The following is a 14566-nucleotide window of genomic DNA, read 5'->3' as shown; positions in this document are numbered from 1 at the left end:
GGGTATTGCCCTGGGCATAGATGAGAAAGTGTAACCTGTGAATGTCTGAGGGGTGTGGTTTCAGATGGGTGGTAGGATGACATCTAAGAGTGAGTTGGGATGGTAATTAATTGTATGTTATTTACTAAGTACTTCTGGGGTGTTTAAGTTGTGACAGTGCTGTGCCTGTTGAGGAAGGTTGTGATCTGTGGGTAAAGAATGCTGAAGTGTGAGACAAGTAAACGTTTCTATTCCTATCTGTGGGATGGAGATTAGTTATGGAATGGCTTGGATGAGAAGAGTCTAGTGCTGCTGAAAAGAAGCGAGTGCAATCCATGTTGAAGTGTGACTGTACTGAGAGCATCTTTGTTTCATTGCATATGTACTAAGTGGTTGCTATGCAGCCAGTGACTGATAAAAATAAGTTCAGCAGTTTCCTCTAACTGGACAGTTGAACAGATGCTGACTATCTTAGAAAAAACTAAACCTTTACATTCAGATGTCTGCATTATTTTAGTACTCTCAACTGGTATTACAGTACTTTAGCAATCACTTATCATTGAAAATAGATATAATATTTTCCAGATCTACCTGCTTTCTTCATTCAACTTTCAATAAAGGAAATTCCTTTCAAAAACTACAATGAGTCAAACTAATTTCTTATATACAAAAGCAACTTGAATAATGCTATGGGCATCAGAGAGCAGCCAAAGGAAACATGCTATGTAAATTGGTGATAGCATGTGAATTACTTTAACCTCTTATTAATAACTAATGCAGCTGTTCCTAGTAAATCAATCCTAACTCATTTGCTACATCTCCATCACCTTACTACTTCAATGAGGTAAAAACATATGAATTAAAATTTTGGTAAAGCAGCATCAGTCTATATGTATTAATCACTGTAAAGAAAAAAAGAAATGAAAAATATTTCATGAACTGTAATTAGGTTATGTTGAAAAGCTGACAAGGCCTACTATCAGTTATAGAAAAAAAGATTAAAAAGATGCAGGAAAGAACAAAGGATTTTTGAGATGTTGCAATTTTTAGGACATGGTCATTCATGGTTAGATCAGGCTTCATGACTATCATCTTACACATTCATGTGTAGCAGTAGTACCTAAACTGATGATTGATAGAACACTTACTGTAGCATGTCTCCAGTACAAGATGATATCGTGGAGATTTGCTGAAGGATGGAACAACAGGTAGTCTCGCCATTCATCAAAGCTGATGTCTAAAGTGCCATCTTTATCCATTCTGCATAAGGAAAAACAAAAGGAAAAACCTTAAATTATGATCAGCTTCCACAGAATAATCTAACATATCCAATTAAACCTATCATAGAATATCAACGGGTTTTATCATACACTATTCGATATCTTTAACAGTAACAGTACATGAAGATAACCTGTCTATGATATAACTCACAAGGAATCTAAAATGGTTACTGGGTAATTTTTTAATGAATATGAAAGGTGTTTTAACCACTAAAAATATGCTTCGTAACTAACTTCTAAATGTCTCAATCTCTAACTACATAAAATCCAACTGCTGACTAGTGTGAAGGGGATGCATCACACAGATAACACCAAAGGTTTCTTGTTGTGGGGGAAAAATGTAAGTGTACATCATCTGTAGAGGGGATCACTAAAAGGAGGCTAAATCAGCAGGTTCACTCAACTCTTCCCCACACAGCAAGAACCATACGAGAGGCTGCACACAAATACACCACAGCTAACTTCGCTACTCACCTTGCAATAACTCACAAGCATATCACTCACATCCATTAAAGACTTAAATGTGCCAAAACTCAGCAGGTTTGTGCATTTTACTCTCTGACCCTTTACGGGACAAGGGAAGTATGGGACACAGTCAAGCACCAGCTACAACACGATGTCCACTACAGTAACAAAAAGGGTGTGCCTAAGTTACATATACTGCCTCTATCTCCTCCTCCCGTTTCCTCCAACTTCAGGCCACCATCACTGCTTATCCCCAAGCCGTACACTTACACTATTCTGTAACCCAAGTAGAAAAAAAATAGGCAATGTTAGTAAAGACATGTGAACAATAGCACAAATTGCAGGAAAAAGTTCATGTAAAATGTCAGATTACATACTTAACAGAAAGCCAAAAAGTCATGAACCTAATTTTCCAAAATTAACGAGACGATCAGAATTACAACAACCAAAAAGGACACAACATGCAAGACCAGCCACATAACTACAGACACAATTAGTACTAAATTATCAGATAATCCTTGCTGAATATAAAGAACATTTTACAGCGTCAACAAAAAAATTATCCAAACCCAATATATTTTCAAAAATGACACAATTAAAGGTATTGTGGGTACAAGCTTAAGATGCTCTTTGGGTGGAATAATCGTAAATCTGGTCACTGAGATTAGAGTTTCTAACTTTGTAAGCACTAGCAACCCGCCACAGTGTGCCTCAGGCTATCTTGAGGGAAAGATGTGGGGGGGGGCCTTACTCTTAATGACTGCCACCTCATTTTTGGGAACTTTACTTCTATGCACTGTATTTCTTTCACTGCACTTCAGAATGGTTGGCTCTTACTTTCTTAAGGCAGAGAAAGACTGAAATTTCGCTTGGAAACAAAAAATAAGGATACACGTGTGGAACTTCTAGGCGTACTAGGCGCTTAAAATGTAGGATCAGGCGGCTGCTTCCTACAGCATCTCATCAGTGCCTCGCCTCACTTAGATCAAGACCCTATGGACTCAAAATATAGATGCACAGACGTCTACATAAGGAAATAAAGCAAAGGAGTGTTGACAAAGTACTAAAATGTGAAACTTCGCCTTAAAAAAATGTGTGGGGAGGCATGCAAGGTTTTTGCACACTAAAAAGTGTGATCTATCAGTCCCAACATACTCAAGCAAATTCACACCACACTCCAACAGTTAACATTACACCCTATTTTAGTAGAGAAGTTCTTCCATGTGTAAGGGAAGACAGAAAGATTGATACAGAGGAGGAGGAAGGACTGTGGGAGGGATGGGAGCAACGAGAGAAACTATCTTTCCGTATACGAGAGAGAGAGAGAGAGAGAGAGACCTACAAAAAACTTTAGCCAGAAAAGCAGGGCTTGCGTATTAAGGTGAAAGCGTTCTGGGGTGGGGGGGGGAGAGGGATGAACACGAATGATAGGGATAATATTGGAGTTAATGTAGTAGGAGCATTCATGGAGAAGACAATGATCCGCATAGATTTCTCTGAAGACAAAGACGAAGGACCTAGATCATCAGAACTACTGAAAGGGAAAGACTAGCACATGCGTGGTGATGTGGGAAAGTGTAAGGGTCCTGAGTAGTGTTACATGGGGGGAAGAGGAGCATCAGAAAGGTGTTCCATGGAACACTGGTGTTGTCTGTTGTGCAAGTTATTCAATCTGAAATCAGAAAGGATGGGTAGTGCTATATATATATATATATATATATATATATATATATATATATATATATATATATATATATATATATATACATACTATATTAAGTATCATGGCCAGAAGTGAAATTTTCTTCAAAGTTATGAGCCAGATTAAGTTCCTGGTTCAACCCTTTTATCAATAAGAGACACAACTCACACTCGATCCAGTTGTGGTTCTTCTGCTACTCAATTCTTCATACAATGGGGGGAACGAGTATACCATTTCATGAATCTGATCCAAATACATACATGACCAAATTCTAAATCCTGGTGAAATATGCTGACACCGACTTGAACACCGTAAAACATGGGAGGCAATAAGAACATATACATCCATCCAACGAGCTTAAACCCACTTTTCTCCCTTTGCATTTTTTTCCTACTGTAGATTCATATCATTTCAATGATAGAAGGCGACTAAAAGGGGAGGGAGCGGGGGGCTGGAAATCCTCCCCTCTCGTTTTTTTTTTTTTTTTTTTAATTTTCCAAAAGAAGGAACAGAGGGGGCCAGGTGAGGATATTCCAAAAAAAGGCCCAGTCCTCTGTTCTTAACGCTACCTCGTTAACGCGGGAAATGGCGAATAGTTAAAAAAAAAAAAAAAAGATTCATATTTCAAATAGAAATCATGCAACGGGATATATATATATATATATATATATATATATATATATATATATATATATATATATATATATATATATATATATAAGACCTCTCTAGCGATTTTTTCTTTCAGGGACCTGCAACCATGACGCAAGCTTCCCCGCCGTTGCCCTTAACAGCCAATGAGACCAGCGCCTTGCACCCTCGCGCCCACACGGCCCCGCCAGTCATGCTCCTGCCTGACTCTGCCAGCCACATTGCTGACGCACCGCCCTAACTTTATAAGCATTCACGAGTTCATTCTACCTAAAAACACAGTCACACTCCCCTTTAATAAAACCTTAAGCCAGCACATCGCCACCACCAAGGATAGAGTCATAGGTACATACTATTCGAATCCTGCAGCATCATTGTAGAAGCGAGATCAGCTTTAATAAAGATAGAAGCGAAAGTGCCTAGCTGATATGGGGGATCAACGGACGTCGTATCATTTTCCCATTGACAACTTACCCTGCATGATTAACAAAATGTACAATGACTGTGTCGCTACCATCATCAGGACAAAAACTGACAAACTAAACAAGATTGACTGATATGCATAGCCAGATCTGTCACGGCGCGCCATGCTTGGAGTCATGTATGTATGTATGGCAAAGTAACAACTTTCAACAGAGTGTTGGAAGCTCAAAGAGACAGAAGGAAGGTTGAAGAGACACCACAGCCAACTCAGTTGGTGATATTATGCAGTAATTACTAAATACAATAATTATCATTAATTTAGAATAAAGCTATGAACGAATGTAAATATTCAAGAAACTGTTCACAGCGTTTATCAGATTAAAATATGCTGCTCATCAAGTTTGGTCACCGAACTTTAATAAGCAGAGAAAACTAGTACCGAAAGTCCACAAGAAGGCAACATATATGATACCAGAATTAAGAAAGCAAAGCAAAACAAGAAACAGGCTATTCAAGTTACCCATGATAGATGAGACCTGATTAACCAATTTTATAGTCTGATGATGAGAGTGAGTTACTCGAACGTGTACAGATCGAACAACCACAGCTCAGTTCGAAAATATGCTGTGAATACTGAAGCCATATAGATAATTTAGAAAGCTGCTTGATGCAGATAAAGCTCAGGAGATGGGCACCCCAGGAGTGCACAGAATCTCAGCTGTAGTTAGCGCCAGTGGACTGGCCTTAACTGTCCACAAGCAGGATTACATAACTATTGTAGTCCTTAGTCCTACTAATCCTTGTATGATGGGATACTTGGAAAGCCTAGCCCCGTCATGGATTTGAGTTCACAACGTAATTTCTTTAATTTTCATTTTTTAATGGAATGTGTTATTCTTTGTGTTCATCCAGGCACAGTATTAGTAGTAGGTCTTACGAAAATCTAGACATGTACGGTTATCGAACATCACGAATTTCAGTAATGCGTACACTCACGAGAACTAATACCAACATGAGAAGCTTACGTCGATTCCGAGAACTGCATTGTACTGGGTTTCTGCGAACAAGCTGGTTTGCTCTCGCAATAAATTGGCTAGGCTTCCACATCTGTGACGAAGCTGATTATTAATCTTTTAATCTAGTTCTTAGGTTGGCAGTTGTGACGAAGATCATCATCAGTCATCTATTTCTTCATTTTCTTCCTAAATTCAGGGTTCTTTTCATGAGGTACATGATAGTCTCGTGGCAGTTGGCTTCTGAGGAGTGGGGCCCCTAATACTTATGACAATATCCCTTATGTTTACTCAAGCCAAACTTTCCTCATTCTGTCATTCTAGTAGGGAATCATATTCGTCATTCTGCTTTGGGATAAACCTTTCAAGTATACTGAGGCTTCTAAGGCGATTACGTTGTCATCTTTTGGTTACATCTCGAAGCCCGACACAGTACCAGTGACTGAAATGTTTTACAAAAACGATAAGGTCTAAAAGAATACATCGACTTGTCCAGTTAAGCTATTTCGGTAAAATTACAGCTTCGGACATTCACCTGTTTGGACGTTGAAATTGTTTTTGATGTGTTTTGCACGATTCTGACCTTAATTTCTCCTGTGAATCACTACCATTCGAGACATCCCTCCCTCTCTATCTAACGATAATTTGGGACCCCTCAGTGGGACCAAATTATGAAGAGTTGTGGTTTTCGACAGAAATGAAGGTCAGAGTCGTTCAAAAGACATCGAAAGCCACTGAAAAGCAATTTCAATCAAAGCAAACCAAACAACCTAAAATTCCGCAGAATGTCAGAAACGATAACACCGCGATTTCTCCAAACCTTAATCGTGGGATGGGTAACGTTAACAGTATTTCACGACTGAAGTGCTTCGACCAATCATGAAACATCCATACCAAACCAACCATGTGCCCGCAGTCTACAGGTTTATTCAGAGAAAATGCACTACGTGGTAGCTCATCCATAGACCAGTACGAAAAAGTAACGACAGTACCTTAAAGTATTTATTTGATGTCAATATCACATGTTTTAATCAATATGTCATTAAGCATTCCAAGCTCCTGGTTTGCATCCATGTCTTCTATCCTCAGTAACCATCTGATCTCTGTCCACGTGGTCATAAATTACCGGCTGGAGGGCCAACTGAGGGAGGCTGTAGAGGTCGACGCCCCCAGAACCATGCAGGCGATAGACAAGGTCCTGGTGCAACACGGCGCGGGATGGGGGCCGGGCGGGGAGCCCCCACCGCTGCTGTCGGGTCAATACAGCAGCGGCAGCAGCAGCAGCAAGGCCACGATACCGCTCACGCTGCTGCACCAACTTGGCCATGGGAAGTAAGTAGGTTACCAGGAGGGATATGAGAAGTGCCGGCCCTCGTCTCTCCTCCTGCCCTTTTGTCTCTAAGGCCACCAATAACCAATGGATAAAGGTAGCCAAATTCTACACGCTGCCAACTTCGACGAAGACACCATTATGCTCATGCAGGAGAGGAAATATGCCATGCTCCTGTGGTATCGTAAGTAGGCCAAAGAAATGTGCAATAAGGCACCAACACTATACGAGGCAGGATGAGTTAATGTGAAGTCCACGGCTGAAACAAACCTCTATAATATCATTTGACCACAGTAACTCACTTCTTAAGTTCATGCCCCGAAAGCTCCACCTCAGACCCTAAGCCCCCAAATCCTGATCATAGCCATAAAACAGCAACACTAAAACTACAAAAGGAAAAATCTTATTCCGAACCAGTACAGACTGAAAAATAAATGTCTGTATACGTCAACTTTACATCTCTGGCCCTGGTTTGTAATGAAGCCTACACTTTGCACTGTACAAGCTACTACATTACTAGGTTTTACCAGTTACAACTACTTGTAAGTTTTTTACTTCTTCAAACAGCAATAGCGACTGGTAGGCAGTGAAAATCTAGGTGTGGTAATAACTGGCGACCTTCATATTTATCTAATGATGGAATAAAACGTTTTAGTACGCTAGAAAACAGAACCGACCACGAATAACACTTGCCAACGGTCTGTTTACACTGCACAGTCTCAATCTGATTCTACAGTTCCAGACCCCGCCACTCCTGCTGGGTTGCCACACACTGAACACATGGACCATGCACACTCAAGCAGGCGCCACATCACCACACACGTGCACTGATCGACACCACCTCACTTTTCCAGAAGGGAACATCCATGGATCTCGGGACAGCTGCATGCACTTACCCATCCTCACCCTCACGTACCACGTACTTAGTACAGATACACGGCTTCTCGTCCTCTGGTTCCGAGATGAAGTGAACGAGGGAGTTGGAGAGCTCGATGAAGGAGTCTATGGTGTCAGCCATCAGTTCTGCCGCCACATCCGAGATGACGTCCACCGTCGTGTCCACAACGATCACGTCGTCTTCCTCTCCGCCACCGTTGTTTAGGTCCTGCAAAATGGGCGTCAGAGACACTTCGTCTTCCGGGCATATGTCGTGGAGATCCAACGAGGAACAGTCGGGGGGCATCTCTGTTTCTTCCTCGGGGAAAGGATCGCCATTGCGTAGCCCTGAAGTTGAGATGGTATCCGTAAAGTGGTTGTGTAGGGAAGGTGGCGAGGAGCGGCTGGTGGTGGTGGGTGTGGATGGAACACATTTTGCCATAAGCGGAGAGAAGAGATGGAGTCTTGAAACAAAGTCTACACAATCTCAGGGCTTACGGTATACGCGGCACTTGCTGGATCACAGTCGGTTACTTAAACACAGCGTTCGCCAAACTACCAGGGCGTACGACGGACAGTCAAGAACAACAACAACTAGTAAAGTAGAATTATTATCGTATGCAGTTCAGTGAGGCACCAAACACCCTGACACTTTGACGTTACTCCCTCAGTACAAGCACAGCCATTGTAGCAACTGCACGGCGAAGAGGCGCACCTTACTCAACCTAAAGCAGTCTTTCCTAATATATGACCAATGGAGGTACTCCAGTTGTGTAAGGACCCTGTAGAAGGTAGTCCCCGGAGGCAATGCTGTGGCCCCCTCGTCAAGTTCTACTTCTGATGTAACAAGTGACGGCGAAGCGAGAGGCGGACTTTTCCTCCTCCAGGACAGTATGCGAACGGTATACGAGTTCAGGTCGACATGATGATCTTCCTTATCATCATCACCGGCGTCCTACAGTTAAAAACTATGTCTAGAGTGGGCGGATGGCGGCGTGAGGGCAGGTGCCGCGTGCAGGTTGGAGGGCAGAGAGATACCGGACAGCCTGCAGCCGGTTGTGACGCGCGACTGCCGGAGGAGCGCGGCCGTGGCCCGGCATGCGCCCAGCACTTACCGACGGCCACCGCTCACGCACCTCCTTTCCCCTCCCACTCTTTTCACCAAACAACAAGGCTACTTAATCCACTTCTAATTCACGACACCATGGCAGGTCTCAGCGTCAGGTGGAGACAAGTCTACAAAGAGAGCGGAGAATCAAAATACAACTCGAGATTTCCGAGCCTCCCTTTAAAGCACTTGCCATACAAAAAGGATGATATTCCACTACTGGATGAACATCAAGCTTTCAAAAAATATAAACGTGTCAATATATATAACCTAGTAAATGCAGCTCTTTCCTTTTAAGAGGTTACAGTCCCGTACTAGCGGGATGTGGATTTCCTTTCATAACCCTAAGTTTAGGTTTGGTTAGGCTAGCCTTTTCAAGGTTAGGTTTTGATGCCTTACGGAAAAATGTCTCGATCGCGCTATATCCGTCCTTTTTACAGACGGGTGACGTACGGTAAAACGCGCGAAACCATATCAATTTTCTTCTCTGTCCTTACGTAAATAACTTATGCAAACAAGGTACATCATATTTCAGGTATATCTATATTTTTCCTCAGCAGCGAAACTAACCTTGGAAAACAAGGTAAACTGTTGGGTTTATTAATCTCACCAAGGTTAGGTTAAGGGGAGAACACGAATGTAATGGTATATATTTCAACTATCGTTTTGGGCAATACCAGGAGAACCGGCCACAGAAGTTCTAACGTTAAACAGCCGGGTAACCCGGCTACTTAAACTCTTCCTCTACTTCTATCTCTAATTACGGGCAGTCATATATTACTACTAAAGTCTTTTATGCATGCTACACATAGCACATGATTTATACACACACACACACACACACACATATATATATATATATATATATATATATATATATATATATATATATATATATATATATATCAGGTCATCATTGTGGCGTTTATGTTTTCCATCCAATGAGGACTATTGTGGAAACTTTTGTGTTGGGTCTATTGGAGCAGTATTAATGTCTGGCGTAGCTACGTGTTCGGGTTGGCAGCCCACCAACCCATCACTTTTGAAGGTCCTTCATTTAATTTCTTTTCCTAATTGTAATTTTACCCTGAATGATGCTTCTCATTCAATCTTATCATTTATATAGCTTATTTCATCTGCACATTCGGTTATTTGTAAATACACTTTGTTTTCTGATATTTACACTCTACTCTTTGGCTATTTTTTTTTCAAGCGTTTCCCCGGCTCCCTCCAGTAATCCCATCGTTCTTTAAATATGCACCGGTTTCTTATTCCGGCTGCTCTTTCGGGCCGATGTATGATGCGGATGGTCAGAGAAAGTGTTGGTTCCACAGCACAAATTATATTTCTTTTACAACGCAAGATGAGAGATAACAGAAACACATAAATGAACATTTTAACAGCAACTGACTACCATAAGGGATAGTACAAAGACCTTAGGCTGAGGGAAAAAAATCAAAACCAAATCAATCTCACTCCAAGCCAGAAAATAACGGGTTCGGGTGTCTGTGCCACAGGTAAAGGTTTTCAGGTGTTGAGGGTGACACAAATGAGGGTGGTGGGCATAGAGAAGTCCGGGGAAGTCCTCAGCCAAGGCCAAATTATCGTAACCCACTGAACTATCAGGCTTCACCAGCGCCTCTGCCAACCTAGCACTCGTCAGCAGAGAAGACTGTTCCCGACCCAAGGCCAACATGGTCACCACACTAACCCGATATCTAATGATGGCATACATTTGTACTTATATTAAATATACATTTTTCTTCACTGAAGTATCAACAGATAAATCATAAAGTAATAATCCGTTCCAATTCAAACATAAAAAACTGGGGCCACCATAACAACACATCAACGCCTGGAAGTGTCGACAAAAAATTAATTATATCCGTGCAAATGACTGTCCTTAATTAACTGTTTACTGCATCAGCTGCTCTAGGTTCTCGCTCGCTGCCCAGCGCAGCACACAATACTGCTTGCTTCTCCCACCCGTCTCTCTCAGCCAACCTATTCCACTCCCTCCCTTCGAACGCCCTCCTATCCTCTCTGGAAAGGGGTACGTTATTGACACAAAGACAAAGCCAGCCAAGCTTACTCCTCTTATCGAGACGAATCGTGCGTTGTATATACTATCATTTCCCCCTGTGACCCGACCTTAGACGCAAGCCACCAGACACCGAGTTGTCACACCCCGACGATACTGGCCACACTGTCACTGACTGCCAGTCACACCATGCATAAGTATACTGTACACACAGACACAGACTGCACACCATGAATCACTCATGGGTTCGAATCCTGGGCGCGATTGTCGGCCCACAGCCAAAACAGCTGTTCATTCTACCCTCAGGGACGGTCGATAAATTGGTACCTGGCTCAGGCGCTGGTGCGTGTGCGTGCGTGTGTACTAACTACAAAGTACATACATACAAGGCTAAGAGATCGCAACCAACATGTACGTAAAACTCCCCCAGTAACATGGATTAAGTAATTAATAACAACTAACTGGTAACCTCACAGTCAATGGTGAGGTGGCTAGACTAGACACTGAGGACTTCGCTCTCGACTCCCCCACCCCCCCAATCCCAACGGGCGAAGGCTGATGCAATCATGTCCAACCCCGTTATCACGGGCTCCCGTCTTACTGCTCATCCCTGCTGTCCGTGTGATGCTTTGGAAGCTCGTCCTTCGTGGCGTGCTGTCTATCCCCTAGTGGCCAACTGCTGTGTAGAATATTTTCCAATCATCCATGTAATGTTTCTTTCGTATGTGAAAAAAAAAATAACGGCTTGTTTTGATTTCTCTCCAATCCTTAGCTAAAAATTAGGACCTCGATACAATTCCAATCCATTAAATCAGTCACTTACAATCTGTGTAATGATTTTCTACCAATACTAGAGCCCATGATGTCGTAAATTCAACACCAGCCTCATAAAACAAAGCCTTACCCTGTCCACTGTTTACGATATAACACAAACACAAATCTAACCGATAGGGAGTGCCCCAGGGATACAAAGAGTGCAACAATATGGCTACACTGCTCAGGGAAGGGGTGGAGGTGGCAAGCGTCGGTTAAGCTGTCTGTTCACCATCCACCAGCTGTCCACATGGACACCGTCGACTCCCCCATCATTATTCTAACTTACTCCTGCCCCATGACATGGATATCCCTGGGTTTAACTCCCGCCGGGTTTACCAGCAAGCAAGCCGTCGGATGGCTAGGCCCAGTCACAGGTGGTCTGCTTTACCCCTAACCGAAGCCGGTACCCATCTACCAAACGACCAGAGCAAGGATGATCTGGGTGAACTGTGTGCCGTCTTCCCGGGCTGGATATCGAATCCAGACCAGTTGATTATTAGTCAACAACGCCACAGAGGGTACGTGATGCTACCAATACCAGAAAACCACCAACATCCATCCATTCCATGACGTCATTCACGAGCGCCATTGTTATTCTTTGTTTACACCAGCCCACACGTCCATCTTGGACTGAACCCACACGCTCCTTTCATCTCGTTCGGAAATCAACACATCAAGCTTACAACGACGATGATACAAGCAGGTATTCTTGACTGGATACATCAAAATACAATTATATCATCTGCCGCAATCCCTTTAGTGATTAGAGCGAGACTACAGAAGTATATTTCACAAATGAATTACAGTAAAACTGCTCCCGTCCATTTCAGTACCCTTGAACACGATGGTGACCTTCGGTAGGATGTCGGGTGTTCTCTCGCACGACCCTTAGATGGCTGGGCCTGCAACATACACACACGGTGTCGCAATGCAAGTTCAGGGATAGGTTAAAACTAGAGTAATATTGATGAAGAATATTTCCCACAACGTGCAGTTAGTAGGGAAAAGAATCAAATACAAGGCCTTCCACGATACACATTTGTTTTTTCTCTAACCTAACGAATGTCTGTATCTACATTTCAATTTCGTCATTCCAACATCTGACGGTCACTTATCTCGGGGCTAGGCTAACCTCCCTCTACCTTGGCCAAGTTTCGCTTTCCATCAATAAAAGGCAACTCCTCGTCGGCCAAACACTGTCGTAAGAGATGGGTGAGGGTTGCTTAATTTGGGGTGGGAAGGAGAGTACGTCATAGGGGTCAGGTTGGTTGGGCTGATATAATGTACCATGTGCGTGATCTAACACTGTATCAATTTTTGTCCGATAAACTTTAATACTAATAAGTGCCTTAATTCTGTTTGGTTGGGCTGATATAATGTACCATGTACATGGTCTACCACTGTATCAGTTTTTGTCCGATAAACTTTAATACTAATAATGTCAATTCATAACCAGTGTCGACGCCAAGTCACGCGCCACACTGTTAAAACACAGGGACTTGTTTCTTATTTATACTTCAGTGGACCATGTATGACATTCCTCTCATAGCTGTGGCGTGTTTCATGTGCCTACTGCCAAGTCCCTCCGATGCTGTTATAAATAACTGAATACAGCACTAGGATCCCGTTCCTCTACCAAGGAGTAATGAAATGCACTGAAATTGAATTCAAATTTATTCGTGATTTAAGAAAGTAGTTGTTCGTAACAGCTACAAGGAGTCGAACACATTTGGGGAATGTCCTTGAGTACAGCCTTGCTCTACGTAAAGACAAATCTGCACGAATTCGTTCGTAGAAAAAAGAAAAAAAAACACGCTAAATCTCCAATTGGGTTACGTAAGAATGCACCAAGTGCCGTCAAACGCTGCGATGGGTGATATAACGTAGTTAGGTAGTGTACACTTACCTTTTATGAAGCTGTGTGTGTGTGTGTGTGTGTGTGTGTGTGTGTGTGTGTGTGTGTGTGTGTGTGTGTGAAAGGTAAGAATCAGACCCAAATCGAGTCTTGAGGTGGGCTTGGAGTAAGAGGGGCGGGGGGGCATGGGAGGGAGAGGGAGGGAGGTGCAGTGACGCGGGCCAAAACAGCCCCTTACATAACCTACAGCTAAAAGTTGCGTCACTCCTGGCACGCTGAAACGAACGCTGAACCCTCCTCCTCCTCCTCCCTCCTCCTCCTCATCATCATTATCCCCTCCCCCGTGCGTGCCCTCCCCCGTGCGTGACCTACTTGCCCTTCCAATATCGCAGCAACCGAAAAAAGCGTCACCTAAGGAGGACAACCCGGCGCAAACATGCGCATATTATTGATCTTGACCGGAGCTTTGTTTTCCGCTACGTACGCCTTGTCCTGTAGCGCACGCCGGGCAAGTGCTACGCTTCCCCGTGGATGAGCACATCGGCAAAAAGGCGGTAAGCTCCCGCCCAAACACCTGAGCGTAGTACAACCGAGACCAGCGACTATATCTAGAGAACGAACGGTACGTTCGCCACAACCTCTGTGTTCTACAACACAGGGTACGATTCGCTTTACTGACTCACGGGGCGAAAGGAGTTTATGCGACCGATTCTACGACCCTGACTTGGCCAAGCTAATGGGCTCTCCCTAATACCAGTTATGATACCAAAATGTTAAGGGACTCTGTTAACTTAGGGCAAAATCCAAAAGCTACACATATCATACGCCACACAAACCTATCATACTTTTCAAGTTGTGATCAACATCATTAAAGATGCTGGGTTTTCTTAAAAGTGCAACTCCCGATAATGAAGAGAGGGACATAAGAGAAAGATGAGAAAAAAAAAAAAAACGCATGCGCAATCACCCACATACTAAATAGGGTTTTGCAGGCCTAACGACCTTCCTCATAGGCCGCTGGCCGCAA

The 14566-nt window shown here is 43.0% G+C and overlaps 1 protein-coding gene across 4 annotated transcripts in view; it reads right to left on the bottom strand.

Annotated features, from left to right (window-relative positions):
- The window catches only part of SCaMC (Short Calcium-binding Mitochondrial Carrier), a 96400-nt gene that overhangs the window by 12341 nt on the left and 69493 nt on the right, over positions 1–14566 (bottom strand). For 2 of the 4 annotated variants that reach the window (XM_071666095.1, XM_071666093.1), the window contains one exon: positions 1128–1239. In XM_071666095.1, coding sequence (XP_071522196.1) covers positions 1128–1239 — 112 coding nt within the window. Of the gene's footprint in view, positions 1–1127; positions 1240–7739; positions 8755–14566 lie in introns of those variants that run through there. The other 2 variants (XM_071666094.1, XM_071666097.1) reach the window with 2 other exon arrangements.

Source organism: Panulirus ornatus, chromosome 10 (genome assembly GCF_036320965.1).
Source record: "Panulirus ornatus isolate Po-2019 chromosome 10, ASM3632096v1, whole genome shotgun sequence".
In the NCBI taxonomy this organism is placed as follows: Eukaryota; Metazoa; Arthropoda; class Malacostraca; order Decapoda; family Palinuridae; genus Panulirus; species Panulirus ornatus.
This window is presented reverse-complemented; position numbering and strand designations above follow the sequence as displayed.